The sequence below is a fragment of the Megalobrama amblycephala genome, linkage group LG15, assembly GCF_018812025.1.
Source record: "Megalobrama amblycephala isolate DHTTF-2021 linkage group LG15, ASM1881202v1, whole genome shotgun sequence".
Classification (NCBI taxonomy): Eukaryota; Metazoa; Chordata; class Actinopteri; order Cypriniformes; family Xenocyprididae; genus Megalobrama; species Megalobrama amblycephala.
In genome coordinates this window covers 21,606,605-21,633,459 of record NC_063058.1, presented here as the reverse complement: position 1 = coordinate 21,633,459, position 26,855 = coordinate 21,606,605, and the positions used below count along the sequence as shown (strand labels likewise).

Sequence of the window (26,855 nt, the reverse complement as noted above, 5' to 3'; positions counted from 1 at the left end):
CGCTGGACCCACAGGAGGCTTTTGTGTTGACTTCCCCTCTGCAGTCAATTTCCCACAAACCCAATATGCAGTTGAGGGGTAAAGAAAGGCAAGCTGTTAATTGATTGGCAGCAGTTTGCATATACAGTACTGGAAAAATGTCACGTCAAGCTGTTTGTGTGACCTAACTGGCTCTCGGTTAGAGTGACTGAAGAGGGTAATTTATCATTTGACAGTCTTTAGAACGGGCTGTCCGTGCTGTCTCGCTATTGTTAGCATCAGCGGTCAGCTGTCACGCATGTTGGATTAGCAAGCATAGATGAGCGACTCAGCAGGATGGACACAAGCAAGGCCACACAAGGAAATGTCAGAGGAAGACAACCTTTGCATGACGATCAGAGGCAATGATTAATAATCTGTGCTGTGAATGTTTGAGATGGGACTAAAAGGGCTATGGGTTCGAAAACGATGTAGATTTGTCGAATTTAGACTCATTTTTAATGTATGGTGGCTTTTAAAAAAAGTTTGAAAATGTCATGTCGTAAGTAGCTGACATCCCGTAATGTTCTCATTCTCGTATAGCGGTCACGTGGTGCAAGTCGAAGCTCCCAGAAAATTCAGAGTTTACAAGTTGTAATTACAAGTTCTACAAGGACGTGAATGCTTTTTACAAGTCGAAATCTCGTAATTACGGTAATTCCAACATGGTGTGAACGCATCTAAAGCAAACAAACATTTTTGTGGCTTATTTTTGTAGTATTTTCAACACTTATCTAAATTTGTTGTATTATAATAATATAATAATAATATTGATTCATTCCAGACAACTCAGAATTTGGATTTTTCCCACCTCACACTTGGAAATAATGTCTGGAATGCCGTTTGAAGTCAGACATCCGACCTGTGAACATCAGTGATCGATCAACCCCGACCTCAGTGAGACGCATCATTTGACCTTCTAAAATGGCGGTAATCGTTTTGACTTCCAAAATGGCGGCAAGTCCTGCTCCCAATGAGCATAGCATGGAGCTACCTTATGTCAAACGTAAAAACAAAATGTAACATTATTCATTAAGTTGGTGATGTATATGTGAATGTGACCTGACTGGAACTCACTGGTTTCAGAAGTGGGACCTTTTAACTCGGATATTTCCACTTCCAACTTTGCTTCAAACGCTCCATAAAATCCCAAGAATAGATCTTTTAGTCTTTGCTGTTTTCAGTTGATGCATGATCATATCTTCACTAAACATTATTTTTAGCGCTCCTTCCATCCAATAATCACAATAAGCGTTGTGCTTTTATATGAAACAAAGTCTCAGCTTTTGAATTTTGTCAATTTTATTTAAAAATTCAAACAATAAATACTGTTTTGGTGCTCTTTAATGTGGTGGTCGCTGTTGCCACCTCAGTTAAAGCGAAGCGGCAGCACTAATCGCACATGAACGGATCATCTATTCCTCTTTATTACTAGTTACAACACAAAATAAACTTGAATGAACATCAGAAGGTATGTTGAAAGATACAGTACAACTTACCGAAATCCCTATCATGTCTCATGTAATCGCTAAATCAGTGTTTTAACCTTGGAAAGATGTCAATAAAACAGCTTGTAAACAATGTCACATAATGTTACATTTACCTCAGAAAAGCCATTTAATGTGCATAAACTCTATAGTTATGCTGCTTTCATGCCATGTCGTAATTACCATAGTCTCGAGATGACAACACTATATTTTATTCGGAGCTGTTCACGTCCTCGGACTGGGAATTATGTGTTTCTATGGCAACACTATCAAAGCCTAAATTAATCTGCAATGGTCAAGTGGTACAGGTAGAAGCTCTCAGAAAAATTCCCATCTTACGAACTGTAATTACGAGCTCTACAAGGACATGAACACTTCTTACAAGTTCTCGTAATTAGGGTAATTGCAACATGGTGTGTGTCAAGCTTATTTTTTATGTGCACAATTTCCCCGCTTGAAAGGGAGGTAACATCATCAACGGAGGCCTTAACTGGATTCCACTGTTCTTTTTTATTGAAAAGCATCAAATATGCCAACAAGAAAAGTGAAAAACCTTTAACAGAAACAAAAATACAGAAAATGTAAATTAATTATAAATAAAGCTCTTTTTATCATTGAGTTTTTGTGTATATATATATATATATTAACATGAAGCACTCTCATATGTTATTAACAAGTTTAATACACTTAATTACAGTAGTATAATCTGCAACATTCACATTCCAGAAAATGAACCTTAACACTTACAATTACAATATGTGCATGTAAAATTAGAATTATCATATTATTTTAACTATCTATTTGAATCACATGTGGACTGAAGAAATAATCGTCAATTTCTCCCGTTAATTTCTTAAATTATGAGAACAAAGTCGTTAAATTATGATAAAAATGTTGTTAAATTTCGAGAAAAAAGGCGAGATAAAATGTTGAGAATAAACTCGTTAAATTACGAGAAAAAAGTCGTTAAATTTCAAGAAAAAAGTTGAGATAAAATGTTGAGAATAAACTCGTTAAATTACGAGAAAAAAGTCGTTAAATTTCAAGAAAAAAGTTGAGATAAAATGTTGAGAATAAAGTCATTAAATTACGAGAAAAAAGTCGTTAAATTACGAGAAAAAAGTCGTTAAATTACGAGAACAAAGTTGTTAAATTATGAAAAAAATTTTAAATTTCAAGAAAAAAGTCGAGATAAAATGTTGAGAATAAACTCATTAAATTACGAGAAAAAAGTCGTTACATTTCGAGAAAAAGGTCGAGATAAAATGTAGAGAATAAACTCATTAAATTACGAGAAAAAAGTCGTTAAATTACGAGAACAAAGTCGTTAAATTATGAGAAAAATTTCGTTAAATTTCGAGAAAAAAGTCGAGATAAAATGCTGAGAATAAAGTCATTAAATTATGAGAATAAAACTTGTTAAATTTTGAGAAAAATGTTGAGATAAAATGTTGAGAATAAAGTCATTAAATTACGAGAAAAAAGTTGTTAAATTACGAGAAAAAATTCGTTAAATTATGAGAAAAATGTCGTTAAATTTCGAGAAAAAAGTCGAGATAAAATGTCGTAATTTAACGAGTTTATTCTCAACATTTTATCTCGACTTTTTTCTCGAAATTTAACAAGTTTTTTCTCGAAATTTAACAACTTTAATCTCAAGATGGTTTTATTTTTTTATTATTGCTTGTCCCTAATCCTCTTCTGTAGAAACAATTTTATCACTAAAAGTTATTATTATATTATATAATAATATTATTATATTATTATTCCCTGTTTACAGAATTAGTTGAGAGATTTTTTTCCTTGAGAAAAATGAATATGTACTGTACCTTATATATATCCAAGTGAATCAATATAGTTTTGAATTCAATTGAATTGCAAGCTTGTGTATCGAAATCAAATCGAATCGTGAAATTTGTGTCAATTCCCAGCACTATATTGTGCACCCCCAGGCCACTGTAGCTCAGTCGAAACATATTAAATGTCAAATATTAAAAATTCTTTAGGGTCATGACAATGACATCGCTTCAGCTTGTACTAAATATCCTGAGCTGGAAAGATGAACGAGGTGAAGAATGTGAGTATGATAGAGAACGAAATGAAGACACTGACATCAGGCTCTTATCAGATGTTTCCACCAGGTCTTGGAGACTCCTGGAAATGAAGACTTAGAGACCTCTGTAGCAAAATTAATGTTCCCATATCTCCCCGTCGTCAGCTGTGGCATTCGGTGCACCTCCACCCTCGTGCCCGTCTTCCTCTCTGTGTTCCAGCATTAAGTTCATATCTCCCCATGCCATAAGCATCCCGTTCCCTCTCACCTCTGCTCTCTCTTTCAATCACCCTGTGCAGTGAATGGCAGCGATGTGGAAAGGTGACATTCAGGTGTCTGGTGAATCGTAGACGTGAATCAATCAGTTTTGGTAGATTCAGCTCAGAATGACTTGTGGTCAGAGAACTGGCGCCTTGCCGGTGTGCATCTCTATAATCCTATTTTGCAGGCGGCCCTTGCGGTTCAGTGTTTCGCTATTGGGTGGCTGACACTGGAGGATGCTGTTTTGTAGCATTGTGTATTTCAGCTAAGCACATTTACCTCTGGCATAGATACTGTAATGAAAGATTTTGGGCTTGTTTGTGTAGAAAAGTCTGCAATGTCTTCAACTAGGATCATCAAGGCTGTTCTGACCTGTAGGGGATATATGTGCAAGGTCATACTTATGGAAATCTTACAAGATGAAATTTTAAAAATGTGATGCTTTGAGTGGATTCGCAAGCACCTCTTATTGGCCATTGTGTTCATGCACTCATCAGATTTGTCTGTGATTGGCTACAATGATCAATGCTTCAAAAACATGTAAATAGTCATCAATGACACAGACATATCTGATGAGTGTGTGAACACAACGGCCAATCAGAGGTGTTTAAGAATCCGCTCAACAGTACTCAAAGTTCGTACTTTTAACAACACTAATTGACAAAGACATGAAGCTTTTTTTGCACTAATGCAACATAATAAAGAGCAAAAGATGCACATTAGTTGTATAATCACTGTTTAACTGTATATTTTGTCAGGGAAATGTAGTTCGATCACACAAATCTGTCCACTCATAAATCATCTTAATTAAATTAAAAGTTTTCTGGCATGTTACATTACTATTCTTCATTTATGGTACAGAAAAACATTTTATTTTAACAAACTAATTATACTGTCAACATTCATAATTACATCATATTTTTTCAGTAATAGTTTTCTTCCAACACCATGATTTTTTTTCATTGACATGCCCCAAACAAGGAAAGTCAGGGCATAACCCTGTAAAGCCTGACATATGAAATAATAGTCAGGAAAATCTAATTTTTGAAATGAAACAGTTTATTGAAACATATTTTATGAATCGGGCTTTTATGGCTCATATAGTGAGAATGTGGAGCTCACATTTAAGGAGGAACAAATACATACATTTTATTTCGAGGCCCAAACTGAGCAAAGATATGCAATTTGCTGCAGTTGCAGATATTTATATGGCCTAAAAGATGAAATTATCATAGCTTGTAATGTAAATCAGTGAGATCTTTATAACAGTATAGCAGTGTACTTACATAAAATGCATTTAAATATCAGTTATCACTGATGATTGAGAGATGAGGAAATAAGCATTCCTCAGAAGCCTTATGTGTCATATTTGATACTCACATTTTAACATGATTTTTCTAAAATTAATGTATGGATAATCAGTCCAGTAAATGTTCATCTTGAAATATCACTAACAAGTGTTTACTCTATAAAACTCAATACAGGCATGAAAACGGGTCAGGGGTGAAAAAGGTGAGAAGGATATTACCCCTCTAGGGGGGTCCCGGAAGAAAAACTGAATATGAATTTGGTTTCAAAACGGCAAATTTCGCCGAAAGGTGAGGGATTTTCATGTATGTCAATAAATATTTCAAAGCAAAAAGTCTTGTGTACTACAACCAGAAGGGTAGTGTTTTTACAATTATACTAAAAGCCCATTTACTTCTTAAAAAAACTAGTATGAACTATCAATCAGACGACAGAAGACATGTAGAAGATTGTGTACAACAGCTTTTACAGCAAAGTTTTGTTCATGTTGGTAAAAGTTTTATTGGGCTAAAAGGTCACATGTTTCTTATTGCCAACAAATTCCTACTCATATAACTTTGTACAATCATTCTGACAACTTGTACAATCATTCTGCATGATTTGAATGCACTAGTGCTTTACAACAAATGAACAGATCATTTCTGATTACGATCTACGCCCATGTGGAATCACAAAAAAACTTTTAAAGGATTAGTTCACTTTAAAATTAAAATTACCCCAAGGCGAACTCACCCTCAAGCCATCCTAGATGTAATTGACTTTCTTCTTTCTGATGAACACAATCGGAGTTATATTAATAAATATCCTGATGCGTCCAAGCTTTATAATTGCAGTGAACGGGACCAACAAATATGAAGCTGAAGAAAGTGCATCCATCCATCATAAACATACTCCACACGGCTCCGGGGGTTAATAAAGGCCTTCTGAAGGGAAGCGATGCATTTGTGTAGAAAAAATATCCATATTTAACAAGTCATAAAGTAAAATATCTAGCTTCCACCAGACTGCCTTCCATATTCAACTTAAAAAACGTAAGTTTTGTAACTTGTTTTGTAAGTTGAATACGGAAAGCGTAGGGCGCAGCGTAAGTGTTTTGAACTGCAAAGGGCGTTACACTTTCTTCGTAAGTTGAATACGGAAGGCGTAGGGCGCAGTGCAAGCGTTTTGAACTGCGAGGGGCGTTACACTTTCTTCGTAAGTTGAATACGGAAGGCGTAGGGCGCAGCGTAAGCGTTTTGAACTGCGAGGGGCGTTACACTTTCTTCGTAAGTTGAATACGGAAGGCGTAGGGCGCAGCGCAAGCGTTTTGAACTGCGAGGGGCGTTACACTTTCTTCGTAAGTTGAATACGGAAGGCGTAGGGCGCAGCGTAAGCGTTTTGAACTGCGAGGGGCGTTACACTTTCTTCGTAAGTTGAATACGGAAGGCGTAGGGCGCAGCGCAAGCGTTTTGAACTGCGAGGGGCGTTACACTTTCTTCGTAAGTTGAATACGGAAGGCGTAGGGCGCAGCGTAAGCGTTTTGAACTGCGAGGGGCGTTACACTTTCTTCGTAAGTTGAATACGGAAGGCGTAGGGCGCAGCGCAAGCATTTTGAACTGCGAGGGGCGTTACACTTTCTTCGTAAGTTCAATACGGAAGGCGTAGGGCGCTGCGCAAGCATTTTGAACTGCGAGAGGCGTTACACTTTCTTCGTAAGTTGAATACGGAAGGCGTAGGGCGCAGCGTAAGCGTTTTGAACTGCGAGAGGCATTACACTTTCTTCGTAAGTTGAATACGGAAGGTGAATAACTTGTTTAATATGGATATTTTTCTTACACAAACCCATCGCTTCCCTTCAGTAGGCCTTTATTAACCCCCAGAGCCATGTGGAGTACGTTTATGATGGATGGATGCACTTTCTTGAGGTTCAAACTCGTTGGTCCCGTTCACTGCCATTATAAAGCTTGGACACGTCAGGATATTTATTAATATAACTCATGATTGTGTTCATCAGAAAGAAGGAAGTCATATACACCTAGGATGGCTTGAGGGAGAGTAAAGCTTGGGGTAATTTTCATTTGAAAGTGAACTAATCCTTTAAGGCTAAAAGTATGAGTTGATTTGTAGCCTTGTTGCTTTAATGAACGTTCTGCACAGAATTTCCTTTCATTTGAAGACATTTTTATAATCTTGTCTGGGGCCTCACAAACCCACTAGCCAGATCTGTGAAATTCAGGGTATGTAGCAACTTTTAGAAAATTCTCCATTCATCCTAAAGATTAGCTCTCAGAAGCTGAATAACATTGACATATCTTTGACCTTTAGTTTAATAGCAATGGCAAATATGTCATGCTTAAATGAAGGAAGGAGAATCTTTAGACATCATTTGTTATTGTATAGGATACTCCGGGACTCGTTCAAAGACTGTCCCTTAAGAGGTCACACTGTTATTCGCTGCGTCCATGCTTCATCGGTCCTGCTTATGCTGACTGTGTATTCAGTGAACAATTCAATTAATTCTTACAAAACATTACTTCATCCTGCGTGACCCTCAAAGTACTCGCCTGAATCCAGAAATTGCCTGGGCAACATCCTTCAGTAAGGAGTATGCTTGGTCCCATTGGAAACTATCTCCCTCAACAAAGTCACCGCCTCTGCTTCATCTTTATGGTCCCGTATGAAGGACCCCATGGGGCTGAGGGTGGACAGGTAGGGTGACAACCAGGTCTCGGTAAGGTTTGGAAACACATTCCAGGCCTCTTTTGAGAATGGGGACACTGGCCAAAGATGATTAATGGCGGACGTGTATGACTGCTTGAAGGGCAGACCATAATTCACCACAAGGACCTGGAGGAACTCGCGCAACATCCGCCTAACCCGTGGGCAAACCCTGCGCCTCCACTCAGGTGCAAAGTTGCCGTCCTTTATGTGTGCAGTTGTTTTTTTATCATGCTAATACATAATTGCCCACTCGCAATTACCGATAATTGCGGGGAGTTCTCTTTTAGTTTGCCTTAATCAGAAATTTGCACTATAAAAAAGGTCCTGGGTTTAGATTTCACACAATTACATATTCACTGCTTTTCATCTCTTTTTAATCTCCTGCAAATCTGAAACATGGAGTTTGTTCATAAACACAGCTGAGACCCGACGATTTGCTTTGACATTTTGCTAAACGAATGAAGCAATCCTATCAATGTTGTGCCTCTGCGTCTACTGATTAAAATCATTTGAATTGCAGATGACGTCTTTGTCTAAAGAGTTCAGTAAACAGAGGCATCACGTTGATGGGCATGCCAATTTTTAATTGAAATAAGATCGCCACCCGCTTTGAGCCATAATGCACATAATGATGTGCGACCATAGAAAGACTTTTTTCGTTTATCAAATGTGGCTTTAATGACTGAGATAATCCGGATTATTGTGGAAATCTATTATAATCTGTGTCATTCAAAATAATTTTGAGAAAACTATCAGCCGAGGTGCAGAGCCTACGAAAATCAAAGTGCCTGCCTTGTTGTCCTTTCATTCTTTTTCGAGTCTTTCTGCTTAGGCGAAAAACTGTGGCTAATTTATTCATAGCTCAGCATTTAGTACCTCTAATCTATGGCTGATACTGTTACTGGTGCTTGTAATTGTATGATATTGTTAAAGCTGGTTTTCAGGCAGGGTGCTTATCAGGGCCTGTTTAGTGTGCAGCTTGCGGGAAGGGAAGCCCAAATTGAGGAGAAATCAACTGGCGCCTTGGTAAGCAGGGTCGGAATTACCGTGATGGACTGGGGCTGGATTTCTCTCCCATGCATATTTTTGCCCATTGTCACGATCCTCGTCCTTAATAGGAGCTGACAGAATGTAAATGGGATTTTAAGGGAACTGGCAAAGTCTGTAATTTTTCTCATTTAGTCCATGGATGAGTGAGCCAAGCCGGTAAGATTTGTATGGGAATTTGAGATGGTTCAGTGCGACATGTCAAACCCTGATTATGAACTCAAGGGAGCCTTTTTACCTTAGCCAATCATCTTCGTGCCTTGCCTCCGCCTTCCTTGCAGGTTGTCTAAGAAGGGATAATTGTTCACAATGACATTTTCAGTGGATAAAATAGATATCTGCTAAATGACAAAAAAGATGACTAGACACTCTTACTGCTGAATATAAAATGGCTCCTTTTTTTAATGGGATAAATCAAATGAGCCAATTAGTAAACTCGTAATCTAGCATTTTTGTAAAAACTTCAGGCAGTAAAAGATCAAACCAAACTGAGTTGCAAAAATAATGACACACTTCCATTGGTCAAACAAACAACACAGCTCCGCCCCAAATTCACATCATTGGTTGAGCCAATGCTGCTATGGCGGGCTAGTCGGGATTCTCAAAACAAACTTTTGAAAACACCACAGATTCAGTGTTTAAACTTTTTATGGAAATCGTCTTGTAGATGTCTAACAAATAGATGTAATTATAGATGTCCTCACTGAAGAAAAGAAGAAAAACCGTACTGACCCCAAACTTTTGAATAGTAATATTAGTCATTTACTTCAGTTATAAAGTTGTCAAGACTTTCTGAAAAGCAACAATAAAATCAGCAGCATTCAAACAGGTTTATCGAACAACTCTCCCTATATGCTATTGGTCAAATAAGCAGATAGCTCCACCCCAATCTTACACCATTGGTTGAGCCACTGTTGCTATATCAGACTGGCTTGGATTCTCAAACAACAGTTGTTTTAGCATATATTAGCTTCAGGTTTAAAGGGTTAGTTCACCCAAAAATGAAAATTCAGTCATTAATTACTCACACTCATGACGTTCCACATCCGTAAGACGTTCATATTCAGAACACAAATTAAGATATTTTTGATAAAATTCAATGGTTCAGTGAGGCCTCCATAGACAGCAAGATAATTAACACTTTCAATGCCCAGAAAGCTACTAAAGACATATTTAAAACAGTTCATGTCACTACAGTGGTTCAACCTTAATGTTATGAAGTGACGAGAATACTTTTTGTGCACCAAAAAACAAAATAATGACTTTATTCAACAATATCTAGTGATGGGTGATTTCAAAACACTGCTTCATGAACCTTCGAAACTTTATGAATCTTTTGTTTCGAATCAGTGGTTCGGAGCATGTATTAAACTGCCAAAGTCATGTGAACCATTGAAATTTTGAAACGTTTCGAAACACAGTGCAACAAAGCCTCGTTTACTGAAATCACATGACTTTGGCAGTTTGATACACGCTCCGAACCCCTGATTCGTAACAAAAGGTTCGTAAAGCTTCGAAGCTTCATTAAAGGGATAGTTCACCCAAAAATTTAAATTTGATGTTTATCTGCTTACACTCTTAAAAATAAAGGTTCTTTATTGGCATTGATGGTTCTATAAAGAACCTTTATCTTCCATGGAACATTTCCATCGTACAAAAGCTTCTTTACGATGGCAAAAGGTTCTTTAGATTATTAAAATGTTCTTCATGTTAAGGAAAAAAATGGTTCTGTTAAGAAATGCTCAGTGAAAGGTTCTTCGAGGAACCAAAAATGGTTCTTCCATGGCATTGATGCGAAAACCCCCTTTTCGAAACTTTATTTTTAAGAGCGTACCCCCAGCGCATTCAAGATGTAGGTGACTTTGTTTCTTCAGTAGAACACAAATGATGATTTTTAACTCCAACCGTTGCCGTCTTTCAGCCGTATAATGCTAGTGAATGGTAACACAATTTATAAGAGTCAAAAAACATGCACAGACAAATCCAAATTAAACCCTGCGGCTCGTGACGACACATTGATGTCCTAAGACACGAAACGATCAGTTTGTGCGAGAAACCGAACAGTATTTATATCATTTTTTACCTCTAATACACCACTCCAACTGCGTTCAGCATTCGCTTAGTGAGGTCTGATCTCGCTCTGACAACGGCAGTGATGTCTCGCGCTTATACTTCAATGAGTGCTAGACATCACTTCCATTGTCAGAGCGCAGATAAAGATCAAATTTTCATTTTTGAACTATCCCTTTAAGCAGTGTTTTGAAATCGCCCATCACTAGATATTGTTGAATAAAGTCGTAATTTAGTTTTTTTGTTGCACAAAAAGTATTCTCGTCAAGGTTGAACCACTGTAGTCACATGAACTGTTTTAAATATGTCTTTAGTAGCTTTCTGGACATTTGAAAGTGTTAATTATCTTGCTGTCAATGGAGGCCTCACTGAGCCAACGGATTTTATCAAAAATATCTTAATTTGTGCTCTGAAGATGAACGAAGGCCTTAAGGTGTGGAAAGACATTAATGACAGAAATTTCATTTTTGGGTGAACTATCCCTTTAAGTATCAAGGGCCACTTTTTGTGATATACAACCTAGGCAAATAATTAATGCAGATTGTTAAGATCTTAATAGCGACAATAAAAAAAAGCAAACAAACAGAGAGCTCCGACATTGTTTGAGCCACTGCTGCAGTTTCAGGGTGGTCGAGATCCTCAAACAAGCAGAAAAAGTCACAGTGTTTACACTTTACAGGGAAATCAACTTACAAATGGCTTACTTATATTTGTCTCTGCATATTAAACTGAGATAGAAGAAAGTATTTTAGCATCTTAGCATATTTTAGCTTAAGGTTTAAGTATGAAGGGCCACATTTAGTGACGTACAACCAAAGTAAATGATTAATGCGAGTTGTTAAGATCATATTAAAAGCCTCAATAAAGCCAACATTATTCTTCTTCAAACCCTCATAAACACTCAGGGTACTTTTGGGCCGGGGGGTGATATTGTGGGGCACTGCGGCTGTAGCTGAGAGACGCCGTGTGTAATGCAGGCTGTTAGTGATGTTAAATGAAGCTTGAAGCCTGGCTGACAGCAGCATTCCTCCACAGGCTCGGCGCTGAGAGAGGAGGAGAGGGGCCAACAAGGGCAGAGTAATGGTCTAAGAGAAACCACGCAGGACACGGCGCTCGTTGCGGCGGACGGGCCATTATCTCATAAGAGCCATTATCTAAATGGGGTGACCGTCTCGATATGACAGATATCACAGAAGGACTGACACATAAACAGTTTTTATAAGATGAATTTACCAGTGTACAATCTCTGCGGTAAAACACAATTGACCCATAGCTGTATACTGATGTAAATAACCTTGTCAAGGTGGGTTACAGTTGCTTTTTATGTGCGTGTATATTGTTGAATGTTGTTACAAAACAAAAGTTTACTCACAAATACACAAGTACACTATTTTCCTTCGCGATGAAAGCTATGCGGAAATAACTTTCCAGGACATAACGTTTTTCAATTCACCCTTTATGAATAGGATCACATTGTCAGTGTTAAATAAGGTTTGCTACAAAGGTACATCATATAAAACTGTTAAATATATATATAACTTTATGACTCTGAAAATACATAAGATGGTTTCTCCCAAAGCGCAAGTCTCTGCTAGTCTCTTCAGGTCAGGTAGGTAATGACAAATTGTCTGCCACACTCGCTACGTTTCCAAATCCTGACTGATTTCAGTCCATTACACAACAATGGCAGCAGATCTACAATCGAAGAAAAGTCAAACAGTTTCGCCGCAAACGTCTTTGTTGTCCATTTTGCGTGTGCTCAGTTGGAAAAACTCCTTACAAAGCTCAGGTATGTGTTTTTTTGCTTGCGTTTCTTGAAGCTGAAGCAGCTGATGTGTGTGTTTTGTGTTCATATTGGAAATCCTTTCCCACAGAAATTGTATTTCTTTGGTCTGTAAAATTTTGATAGATCCTTACACGTTTCACGATCCAAGTCGCGAACTATCCTGCATCCTCCATGCCAGTTTCGGTGTCGGCAAATGAAGCGTTGGCCCGTTCCAACTCTGATTGACAGCACAGGGGGATCCTTTCCTCACGGTCCACGTAAACTCCATGACTAGAGGTCCTCACCCCTTATCTTATGAGACTGAAGGACTAATGGAGAGACTGACAGACAGGGCTAACAGGACTATGATGAATGCTCCCCTCCCCCGCCCCGCTGTAGCTTTGGAGAATGACGAGGTTCTTCCATACATTGCACCTCTCTTGGGAAAATCATCCCCCACTGGCGTCAGGATACCTGGGATTTAAAGAACCCAACAGTTAGGGTGTATAACACTATCACTTATCCATTTTGAGAGTTTCTAGTGTCATCCCAAATCCTACCCTTGTTGGACTCTAACCAAGGATGTTGACAAATATTCAAGGCATGTAGGAAAGGTAAAATCTCATTCTTAAAGGGTTAGTTCACCCCAAAATTTTAATTATCCCATGATTTAGTCACCTTAAAGCCACCCTAGGTGTATGTGACTATCGTCTTTCAGACGAACACAATCGGAGATATATTTAAAAATATCCTGGCTCTTCCAAGCTTTATAATGGTAGGCACGATTTTTAAGCCCCAAAAAATGCATTCATCCATCATAAAAATAATCCATATGGCTCCAGGGGGTTAATAAAGGCCTTCTGAAGCGGAACATTGGGTTTTTGTAAGAAAAATATCCATATTTAAAACTTTATAAACTAAAATAACTAGCTTCCAGCAGACAACTGCACGCATACTGCGCAAGTCGACTTGCGCCACAAGATTAACCCTTGACGCGATGAATGACACAGGTATCGTAAGCTTAGACGCCTCTCGCGTTTTAAACAAATATGGCTGTGCAACAAACCCACACTCAAAAAAATGAATTGTTGGATTTACTTAAAAAATAAGTGTCAAGTGGTTCCACGCAACAATATTGAGTAATTTGTACAAAAAACTGTTTAGTTGAATGAACAAAAGAAATTCAAGTAAAGCTAACAAAATTCCTTTGAGTAAATACAAATCATTTGAATGTCACTGTTACATAATGTTTATATGTGCAGTTTACTTAATAATGTTATGTTGATTACGTAAGGTGAACACATTTCTTTCTTTTTTTTTTTTTTTGAATAATCATTTAAATAAAAAGGATACAACATATCAGAATGCAGCCCCTCACCCCAAAATGCACTCAAAAAATAACTAATTGAACAAACTCAATTGAATTGAGAGCAGGAATTTAATTCTATAAACATGCGTATATGAGTGCGCACAGCCTAAACACAGGCGACGCTCTTCTGCATGATGGTAACCACAAAATTCAAAAACATTACAGAAACTACTCTAAATGTCCAACATAACTGAACGTTAAACACTAACATAAACTAACAACATCTTTCCCTTTACTGAAAAAGACATAAAATAACACTTTAATCCCTAAATTTACTCTCCTAATGCAGTCCCTTGCAAAGCATGCTGGGAACTACGGATCCACTGCACAGTTAGTTATGTCAACAATAATGTGTGCGTTTCACACAGCAATGTTAAGTTGACTGAACAAACACTTACTAAGTAAAGCTGACAATACTCAATTTTAGTAGAAACAACGCAGTTAAATTACGTTCATGTAGTTACATGAGTTTTTTAAGTAATGTGAACAAGGGTGGTTTGAGTGAAACTAACAACAGTGAGTTCAACAGTTTGAGTGCAAGCTCCTCTTCTCTTATATCGAAATCCTCTGACATTTCTCTTCAAAATTTCTCATTTTAGACTTCTAATACGTGACCAGTGTTTTGTTTTGCTCTAATCCTCTGTGTTTCCACATTTATCATTGCATCATGCGTATTCCACCGCAAATCGATGCGTATGGCCGTCTGCCGGAAGCTAGTTAGTATGTTAATACAGTTTTAAATCTGGATATTTTTCTTACAAAAACCCATCGCTTTGCTTCAGAAGGCCTTTATTAACCCCCTGGAGCCGTATGGATTATTTTTATGATTGATGGATGCATTTTTTTTAGGCTTCAAAATCTTGCCCCCTGGTCACTACCATTATAAACTTGGAAGAGTCAGGGTATTTTTAAATATATCTCCAATTGCGTTCATCTGAAAGAAGATATACACCTAGAATGGCTTAAGGGTGAGTAAATCATGGGATAATTTTTGGGCCATTTTTGGGTGAATTATCCCTTTAAATTTTAATAAAAAATAATAAAAAAGCCCTCTTGTTGTCAGTGATACCAATGGCTAAAATCTTTTTGAGATTTTATTCAGTATCTAACCAGAAATCTGTAAAATAGCTTCTGATTGTAGTATTAAGCATCAAAATAAATAAATTATACCACATACATTTATATAACCAAAACATGGACATTAAACATTGTCATTCTGTCTGTTATCTTGCTGTTAACAAGCTAAGTGATCCTGCTCAGATAACATATCTTACACAAGTTATTACACATAATCATGGAAAACACTGATATAACTTCAGGCCATCATTGTTAAATATTGCATGCTTAATTGATTTTATTGAATTAAAAAAGGTATGCTGACATTTTCTTTATTATTGGGATCCAATAGGGTATTTGGCATAACGTAAGCCTTTTTGACAAGCAAGTCTAAGTCCTGAGTTGTTGTTTTGTGGCACTTACTGTGGTTGTTTTCACTCGGCCTCCCGGCTGTGCACACGTCCAGCCCGTTCTGTTTACCAATAGGTCACAGCCTTCGTCATCCAAACAAGGCATCATCTCACACCACTGTCTGCTCCTGACAATATGTGCTGTTAAAATAGGAGGAAAACAAATATGAGAAAGATAAATACGTGGAACAACATTCGCTTACTTCTGTAAGTCTAAAGATTTCTTTGTGAAACATTAAATTGAAATTAAACACAGGGTGGGATCTTATTTATTAGCAATTATTTGAATCATAGCGTGGTCCCTATATGATTGCCAATTGGTGCAACTGAAATGCAAAAGACTTATAGTAGAGGAAATTCATCTAAATAAACCTATTTTTAGCATTATATATGAATGCCATTAAGGTCAAGTATAGTTAACCTAAAATGATCATATGACATAGGTCATTCAGAGGGCAAGACACTGTAGAATTAGGACATTTCATGCAACAAAAGAAAATAGCAATGAAAGAAAAGAGCTCCAGCACTTGGCCTAATATCCTAAGCCTTTCTCTTTGAAACAGCTCGCTAAGGTCCAACAGTGAGAATTTTTTCCTGAGGTAAGATTGTTTTTGCACTTAATCAAACATAAATGTCTATTTATAATAACTAGGGCACCCTTACATGTTCATTTGCATACCATGACACCCCAATTGGCCCTTAGAGAGAGAGAGAAAAAAAGGGAGGGAGAAAGGGAGGGAAACTGAGAGAAAATGAAACACAGAGAGAAAAAAAAAAGAGTACATTTGTGAAATAGAGAAAATTATAATCAGAGTGAAATATAACCCAGGCAAGCAAAAGTACATAAATATCAGGGTGGCAGAATTTGTACGTTTGGAGAAAGGCTAACAAAGTGTTCGGAGAACAAGTAGATACAAATGGAGGCGAAATGTTATTCTTTCCAAAGGAAAAGGCACGTTCTTAAAGGTAAAAAATAGTTGTAGAGATGGCTTCCAAACTCAAAGTAGTTTGTTATGTAGTGAATGTTTCCCTCACAGCGTCTACTCTAGGGACTAGCTTCCGCTACTAATCTCCAGCATTAGTATTCACTGTTATGCCCTGGGCCATAACGACAAATAAAAGAGCCTTTCATGCAAATTTGGTACGTCTTCATTCTGTAGGCATGATTCACAAATCCGTAGGTTGCAGCCAGTGGTGCTCTTATCTACGCTTTGAGTTTACTATGCTATTTAACACCAGTCTTACAAGTAGGGTTTTTTTTTTTTGAGATCTTTAAAATATTAATTTGGGTGCGGGTTGGTTGGCTTGGTTGGTTTCACATTGATTGGAGGGCTTGAACTGAATTAAAGGGAGTGTGTAAAAGTAAAGTTTATCAAGACAAACTATGTTGTTTTGACAAAGCCTTGCCTGAATGCTTAATATAGTTTAGAAAGCCTTGAAAGTTATGTAGGCCTTGTACTTTGAGATGGATGGATGGATGGATGATGGATGGGTAGATAGATAGATGTGTATATATAATCAATGGATGGGTGGGTGGATAGATGTGTATATATAGACGATAAATGGATGAATGGATGTATGAATGGGTAGATAGATGTGTATATATAGATGATGGGATGGATGGATGTGTATATATAGACATAAATGGATTAATGAATGTATGAATGGGTAGATAGATGTGTATATATAGACGATGGGATGGATGGATGGATGGATGGATGGGTGGATAGGTGTGTGTATATAGATGATGAATAGACGGACGGATGGATGGATGGATGGATAGATGTGTGTATATATAGACGATGGATGGTTGGATGGGTTGATAGATGTGTATATATAGATGATGAATAGATGGATGGATGGATGGGTAGATAGATGTGTATATTTAGATGATGGATGGATGGGTAGATAGATGTGTATATATAGACGATGGATGGATGGATGGATGGATGGGTTGATAGATGTGTGTATATAGATGATGAATAGACGGATGGATGGATGGATGGGTAGATAGATGTGTATATATAGACGATGGATGGATGGATGGGTTGATAGATGTGTGTATATAGATGATGAATAGACGGATGGATGGCTGGGTAGATGTGTGTATATATAGACGATGGATGGATGGATGGGTTGATAGATGTGTGTATATAGATGATGAATAGACAGATGGATGGATGGATGGATGGATGGATGGATGGATGGATGGATGGATGGATGGGTAGATGTGTATATGTAGATGATGGATTGATGGATGGATGGGTTGATAGATGTGTATGTATAGATGATAGATGGATGGATGGGTTGATAGATGTGTATGTATAGATGATGAATAGACGGATGGATGGGTAGATAGATGTGTATATATAGATGATGGATGGATGGATGGATGGATGGATGGGTAGATGTGTATATATAGATGATGGATGGATGGATGGATGGATGGATGGATGGATGGGTTGATAGATGTGTATATATAGATGATGGATGGATGGATGGGTAGATAGATGTGTATATATAGATGATGGATGGATGGATGGATGGGTAGATGTGTATATATAGATGATGGATGGATGGATGGATGGATGGATGGGTTGATAGATGTGTATATATAGATGATGGATGGATGGATGGGTAGATAGATGTGTATATATATAGATGATGGATGGATGGATGGGTAGATAGATGTGTATATATAGATGATGGATGGATGGATGGATGGATGGATGGATGGATGGATGGATGGGTAGATGTGTATATATAGATGATGGATGGATGGATGGATGGATGGATGGGTTGATAGATGTGTATATATAGATGATGGATGGATGGATGGGTAGATAGATGTGTATATATAGATGATGGATGGATGGATGGGTAGATAGATGTGTATATATAGATGATGGATGGATGGATGGATGGATGGATGGATGGATGGATGGGTAGATGTGTATATATAGATGATGGATGGATGGATGGATGGGTTGATAGATGTGTATATATAGATGATGGATGGATGGCTGGGTAGATAGATGTGTATATACAGTATAGATGATGGATGGATGGATGGATGGGTTGATAGATGTGTATATATAGATGATGGATGGATGGATGGGTTGATAGATGTGTATATATAGATGATGGATGGATGGATGGGTTGATAGATGTGTATATATAGATGATGGATGGATGGATGGGTAGATAGATGTGTATATATATAGATGATGGATGGATGGATGGGTAGATAGATGTGTATATATAGATGATGGATGGATGGATGGATGGATGGATGGATGGATGGGTAGATGTGTATATATAGATGATGGATGGATGGATGGATGGATGGGTTGATAGATGTGTATATATAGATGATGGATGGATGGATGGGTAGATAGATGTGTATATATAGATGATGGATGGATGGATGGATGGGTAGATAGATGTGTATATATAGATGATGGATGGATGGATGGATGGATGGATGGGTAGATGTGTATATATAGATGATGGATGGATGGATGGATGGGTTGATAGATGTGTATATATAGATGATGGATGGATGGCTGGGTAGATAGATGTGTATATACAGTATAGATGATGGATGGATGGATGGATGGGTTGATAGATGTGTATATATAGATGATGGATGGATGGATGGGTTGATAGATGTGTATATATAGATGATGGATGGATGGATGGGTTGATAGATGTGTATATATAGATGATGGATGGATGGATGGATGGATGGATGGATGGGTTGATAGATGTGTATATATAGATGATGGATGGATGGATGGGTTGATAGATGTGTATATATAGACGATTGATGGATGGTTGGATGGATGGACAGACAGTTGGATAGAGAAATGGATGGAGGGATAGACAAATAGTTTAAATTATAGTCCAAGTTCTTCATTGGAAGTATATGGGATTTTTGATAATGCTCTGGGAAAACCGTAAATCAGATCAGAAAGTAAAGTTATAGCATCCCAAGTCAGGCTGAAGGACATGAAAAGCTCGAAAGCTCTAGGAACCGTTATATTTTATAAATGTCTGTTCTTGCATTAGGGGATTTGTCAAGCCAACGTACTGTAATAGTGATGCCCCCAAAACCCTTTATTTCACAGTAAAATACTCGGCTACTCCAAAACCCCCCCCACATCCCACCACTAACTCATTCTCTGCCTGTCTCTGGTAGGACGTCGGATCACTCCAGGCTTCAATGATGCATGACACATGACAGATCATCAACATTTTAACACTTTAAAGAAGTAAAGTCAACAAACCCACAAACAACAGCTGAAGAGAGTCCTGTCAGCACAACACAGTAAGCTCTCAGACTCGCTCTCTAATGAGCTGTCCTCCGTCTCCTGGTATTGAGCATTGAGACTGTCACTCCACTGATGGCAAACCGACTATGACAGAGTGCACAAAGTGCCTCCGAATCAACACATCAAAGAACTCTGTGAACTTGGAGGTTTTGGTCAAAGAGGCACAAAAGTAATATGAAAGTTGCTACTGAGAGATAATATGCTTTTATGTATCTGATTCTGAATAGAACATTTTGTGCTTGCTTATAATTTATATAAAGTGCTCAGCATAAATGAGTACACCCCCTTTGAAATGTAACATTTTAAACAATATCTCAATGAACACAAAAACAATTTCCAAAATGTTGACAAGACTAAGTTTTATATAACATCTGTTTAACTTATAACATGAATGTAAGGTTAATAATATAACTTTCATTTTTTTTTGTTAATAACAAAATTTTCAGTTTTACTCAAATTAGGGTGATGCAAAAATGAGTACACCCCACTGAAAATCTCTGGAGCAAAGCTAAATTTTAGACTACAAATGTCTAATTTACCAAGAATTCAACCACAGGTGAGTCTAATTATTCATTGCACAGGTGTCCAGCAGACAGTTGACTATAAAAGGGTGTTAAAACACCTTCCCATTTCATGCTGTCAGCAATGGCACCACATGGAAGAGAAATGTCACAAGACCTGAGAAAGAAAATCATTTCTTTACACCAGAAAGGTGAAGGCTACAAGAATTTCAGCAAAGCTTTACCTATCAGTCCGAATACTATAGCAAAAGTTTTACAAAAATTTAAAAAAGATGGAACTGCAACCATCTCAGAGAGACGTCCAGGTCGTCCACGGAAGTTAACACCTCGACAGGAGCGTTTTCTGATGAGAAGGGTTGAAGAAAATCGGCATGCAAGTTCACTGCAGTTATCTAAAGATGTAGAAAGCCAAACTGGGGTGACTATTTCCCGTGACACAATACGGCGTACACTGCAGAGGAATGGCGTGCATGGGTGCCGTCCACGAAAGAAGCCTCTCCTAAAGCCCAGGCACAAAAAAGCCCACCTAGAGTTTGCCAGGGCCCATGCTGACAAAGATGAAGACTAACTGGGACTCTATACTCTGGAGTGATGAGACCAAGATAAATGTTTTTGGAACTGCTGGCTTCAAAACTGTATGGTGTCGCAAAGGTGAGGAATACAAAGAAAAATGCATGGTGCCTACAGTGAAACATGGTGGTGGCAGTGTTCTTATGAGGGGCTGCATGAGTGCTGCTGGTGTCGTTTCATTGATGGCATCATGAATTCACAGATGTACTGCTCTATACTGAAAGAGAAGACGCTACCATCACTCCGTACCCTTGGTCGTCATGCATTTTTCCAACATGACAATGATGCTAAACACACATCTAAGTCCACTGTTGGATTTCTGAAGAAGAACTGTGTGAAAGTGATTCAGTGGCTCCTGATCTGAACCCAATCGAACACCTATGGGGAAATCTGAAGAGACAAGTTGAGCATCACTCTCCATCCAGCATCCAGTCTCTAAAAGAGGTCATTCTTGAAGAATGGAAAAAGATTGATGTTGCAAAATGTCACCAACTTGTTTATTCCATGCCTAGAAAAATCATGTAGGTCATATGAAGTACTAGATGTAGTAGTTTTTGTTGTGGGGTGTACTCATTTTTGCATCACCCTAATTTGAGTAAAACTGCAAAATGTGTAATCTAAGTTATATTATTAACCTTACTTTCATGTTTTAAGTTAAACAGATGTTAAACTTAGTCTTGTCAACATTTTGGAAATTGTTTTTGTGTTCATTGAGATATTGTTTAAAATGTTACTTTTCAAAGGGGGTGTACTCATTTACGCTGAGCGCTGTATATTTAATATGACAAATATTTAATCATTAATCAAAATTATTCAATACAAAGAAAACAGATTTGATTTTCTGAAGGAAATATTAGAGCTTAAAAGGCAGCAGAGGAATAGTAAGTTTAAGACTTCGGTTCTGTGTAACTGTTTATTCTCAGCTGTTTATGAGAGAACGTTTAGAAAGAAATGACCAATCACAAATCAGTATGCAAATTGACTTAAGGATAGTTCACCCAAAAATGAAAATTCTGTCATCATTTTCTCACCCTCAAGTTGTTTCAAACCTGTATGAATTTCTTTGTTCTGCTGAACACAAAGGAAGATATTTGGAAGAATGTTTGTAACCATTTTTCTTTAAATGATTACAACCAATTAGAAATGTTGAGAAAGTACCAAAGAACAGTTCAGTAAGGTGTGTGAGTCACTATTAAGCAGCATTTAAAGGTGGGACGTCGTGTTCTGACACATGGTCACCGGAGCACATGGTGTGAGAAGAAGGCAAGATTATTTGCTTTAGTAATCTTATTTAAAATGACATGAACTGTACAGAAAAAATATGTGTGCGTGTATGAAGGTGTAGAGAAGCCTTTTGTCAGGTTTTATGAAGTTTTTTTTATTTTGCATGTACAGAAATTCAGTTTTTCTGTTCATTGCCTCAGGGCAACGTTGTGCGATAAGGGGTACTTTTCGAGGATGTTTTGGACAATACCTCACATTGGCAACAATGTGTTATAAGATGGGAAGATGCAGGGTTCCTGGGTGTGCAGGAACACCCAAAGTGTTGTGCAAAAATTGTAACATGCACCTCTATTTCACAGCAGAGAAGAACTGCTTTTTGAAGTTTCGTACGGAGTGAAATCTTACATGAAGTACATTATATGGCATAGCACACTACATGATACAGACCTATGCATGTATCAAATTCAATATATCAAAGTGTTTTCCCTTTTTATTTAATGATTTCTTGACTTTTTTTTATTTTTTTTTTTTTTTATGTGATTTTGATGATAATTTTCTCTATGATTCTGTACCATTGTTGCAAAAATATTTTGCAGTGGGGGGTCAATAATTTTTTTTATCAATAAAATGTTCCCAAATGAACCAAAAAATGATGTGGAATATTTTTTTTTTTTCATGTGCCATCAACATGTGTGCATTAGAGGGTTAGGAAAGAACACCCATCACAATAAATATAGCTGGAATGTTACATTGCAACAGCAATGACACAAATGAATCATTTGAATCAAAGATTTGATTCTTTTGAAATGAATAGTTGAAACTGATTCACAAATAATGTTGTTTTTTCACCTTGAGTTTAAATCAGAGGCACTATTTCAGCATTTCAATTAACTGACAAATAAAAAAAAAAACATTGAAATCATCACAATATTGCCTAATTTTTATATTTCCGCCAACATCATTGAGAATATCATTGCGAATCTTAGATATCTTGCCTGACTCTACATGCAAGCACTGTAATGGTCAAATTCTGGGTATTTTTTTAACCTAAATTTGTTTTTTGTAATGGGGTCTTCACAGTGTTCTGAGGAAAGGTAGTTCCAGTCCTCAAGGCCCTGTCATTCCTGCCCCAGTTAAGACTTTAGCTGTGACTGATGACCGATGCAGAGGCCGGACTCGAGATTTATCGGGACAATAAATGAGATGGGCTGCTCATTGCAGCGGACTGTGATTATTCAAACGTTTGGCACAGAGGAGAACATCAAACATCTGTCCATACATTTTTACAGCAGACACAGCTTGAGAATTCTATATGCTTAACATTCACAGTAATGCCACACACTAGTATTCAGATCAGCTTTGCTTACACAGGAAATGTCCATAATTTACAAGCAGCACATGTTCTTTTTTATAATGAATTCATGAGCTTACATTTTAAACAGTTTCTTCACCAATACCCCTTCTGTTCTCAGCGTTAAGCCCCCCACTGTGATGCAATCAGTGAGGGGAATTTATGATGTCATAATTTGCCTAGATAATGAATTGGATGTGAATAACAATGAATATTTTCTATTTATTGTTTTGCACCCATCTTTATTACACCAGTATTTTCTACACCGCTTTTCACTTCGCTGCTGAATCTTTTATCGCACGTATTCCATTCAAAAACAAACATACACTACAACCAGTGAAATGAGATTGAATGAGTTCTATGAATGAGTCAAAAAGAATCACAAGTTATTGGTTTGAATCAGTCTGAATGCATCTGAATGAAGGAAATGAGAAATCTGAATGAATCACTCATAATAAGTCTGATGAATCCTTTTTATGAATGAATGAACTGAATCAGTCAGATCGGTTACTGAATAAACATTTTAAACATGTTATTACTTTCATTTTCAAGTCATTCAACTCAAAATCAAGGGAAGAACTGGTTTGCTTACTTGAATCAGTAGCATTACTGTAAGGGGAGACACTACAGGCAAAAACACTGTTTTTTCAGGCACCTGTCAATTTTGAGATTTTGCACTTTTTGGCTTTTCATAAAGTGTTTTTTTCAGACTGGTGGAAAGAAAACATTCAAAATACACTTTTAAGTGTATATTTTATAGCACTTTATCTATTTGCGTCTATAGATTTCAATTACAGTAAATATCTTTAAAGGCCGTTTTCTCAAAATGAGTTTTTTCTTCTGCTCTGAGTCAGAAATCTCCACTTCAGCAGAACTTACTTACACCAAACTTTAGTTTTATTCCTATCTATATTCTGAAGGTTTTTACAGAGGGATTTGTTGATATATAATTTGCCTGATTTTATACAACATTTTATTCCTAAAAAAAATGGTGAAAATAATTTTTTTTCTGGCTGTTGATAGTATTTTCTGATTTATGGAGTGATAAAAAGAGATATCCAACATGTCCTCTGTAAAAGCCTTTGAATTTAATATGTCCAAAAAAATTAAACAAGAATTTTGAACTTGACGTCATCCAATATTCAGATTTTTGTTCTAGAAATGTATGCAAATTAGCACATATTTAATTAGATAACAGCTCATTTGCATATTTGAACATAACATTTTAGAAAACTTGTAATACAAAAAATGTTTGCAATTTTTAATGTAATCAATCAGCTGGGGTAGTATGGTGATATCTATAAGTTAATTTTTTTACCCTATTCACCTGGGGTGTCTCGCCTACAAGATACAAATTTGCAACAGTTTTTTGTATATTAAACTTAGTCTTGTCAACATTGTTTTCATGTTACTTTTTAAAGGGGGTGTACTCATTTACAACTCAGACTATAGAAGATTTGCATTACTCAAACTCCTCTTATTGTTAGATGCTGAAAATTGAATCTGTTGAATTATAATCTGTATATCTGAAGTATCCACATGTTGGGACTTGGAAATTAGAAAAAGGCAAAATCAAATATCAAAATAATCCCTGCAAACAATTCTTGTGCAAAGATTTTCTTGCTAACTATTCATGCATCTCTCTTTGCTGATACAGATGGCATCTAAATTGTGACAGATCACTGAATACCTCCATTATCACCCCCAAAATGATTTCTCTACAATTCTTTTTTGTATACGTAAAATATGCAGTGTGCCTTTCAGCCGTGGCTCTGCAATTCACAAATATTTAATCATTAATCAAAATTATTCAATACAAAGAAAACAGATTTGATTTTCTGAAGGAAATATTAGAGCTTAAAAGGCAGCAGAGGAATAGTAAGTTTAAGACTTCGGTTCTGTGTAACTGTTTATTCTCAGCTGTTTATGAGAGAACGTTTCGAAAGAAATGATCAATCACAAATCAGTATGCAAATTGACTTAAGGATAGTTCACCCAAAAATGAAAATTCTGTCATCATTTTCTCACCCTCAAGTTGTTCTAAACCTGTTAATTAAATTAATTTTTATAAAAAATTACAATAATTGTAATTATTACAACATGAAATATAATTTGATTGTTTAATGATAATATTAATAAATATTTATAATTGAATGTATACATTTAGTATTTATTAATAATATAACATTTTAATGTTTAATGTTACTATTGTATTCTATCCTGTTGTATAATGTAATATTTATTTATTTATTTGCCATAACAAAATTCCAGACAATTATGTTTGTCATGGTAAATAAGTAAATAAATTTGCAGCAGTTTCTTTTTAATAAATTATATTTGAATTTTTATTGAAAATTATTACAACATTAAACAATTTGATGATTTAATGATAATATTAATAAATATTATTTATAATTGAATGGACACAATATACACAATATTTAGTATTTGTTAATAATATAGCATTTTAATGTTTTAAAAATTTAATTTATTGTATAATCATAATATTTTTGTAGTAATTTTACATTTATACATTATATAAATATATAAACACTGTATATTTATTTTCATTTAATTACACCATCATAAAACTTGCTTTGATAATGCTCCAAAATAGAATAATACTCTTGGATTAATCACCAAATACACAAATATGTGTACACTGATGGTCCTCACTTGCATAATAGATTCTAGAAAGCAAAATTAAGGTATTTTTTGTGAGAGGATGTTTGTGTAAAATAATATATGAGGAGTCAAGGCGGAGAGTCTGTGTAATCTGTGTTACCATGGGCACACCTGCAGACACTTCATCACAGGGCATGCTAATTTTTACAGCATTGTGGAAACACAGAGGATGCATTATATAATTAGTTTCTAGTGGGACCACTTATGTCAAGTCTCTGTATTTATTTAGTGAGTGAGCCAAATAACGATATATTTTGTGTCCTTATCTATCCTTTCAAAAATATAAAGCCATGCCAGCAACTGCAACTCGTATTAAATCGTAAAGAATGTGAATGGCAACTCTAGCTTTTGGTGTCCCCGACGTGATATCCCCAGATGAAACGAGCTCCATCTTGACTTTGGTATTTTGATTGATGGCGTGGAGCTTCTCTAGCCACTCCCGAATGTTTTGGGAAGCCGGTATCCCATTTGTAATGCTGCCGCATAGTACCAGCGATATGAGGCAGATGCTTTGAATTGGCTGCCTGGGGTCAGCCCTGACCTATCACATCCATCTAGGCTGTGTGACTAGGGAAACATTACTAATCCTTGGACTGACATTCCGAATTCGATTGAGGAGTCAAAGA

General features: G+C 36.7%; 1 protein-coding gene across 2 annotated transcripts in view; it reads right to left on the bottom strand.

Moving 5' to 3' along the window:
• Positions 1-12,157: 12,157 nt before the first annotated feature.
• tafa5b (TAFA chemokine like family member 5b) overlaps positions 12,158-26,855 on the bottom strand; it is a 69,237-nt gene continuing 54,539 nt past the window's right edge. For both annotated transcript variants that reach the window (XM_048159065.1, XM_048159066.1), the window contains exons 3-4: positions 15,558-15,685; positions 12,158-13,183 (exon numbers count right to left, since the gene is read on the bottom strand). In XM_048159065.1, coding sequence (XP_048015022.1) covers positions 13,175-13,183; positions 15,558-15,685 — 137 coding nt within the window. In that variant the 3' untranslated portion in view covers positions 12,158-13,174. The remainder of the gene's footprint in view (positions 13,184-15,557; positions 15,686-26,855) is intronic.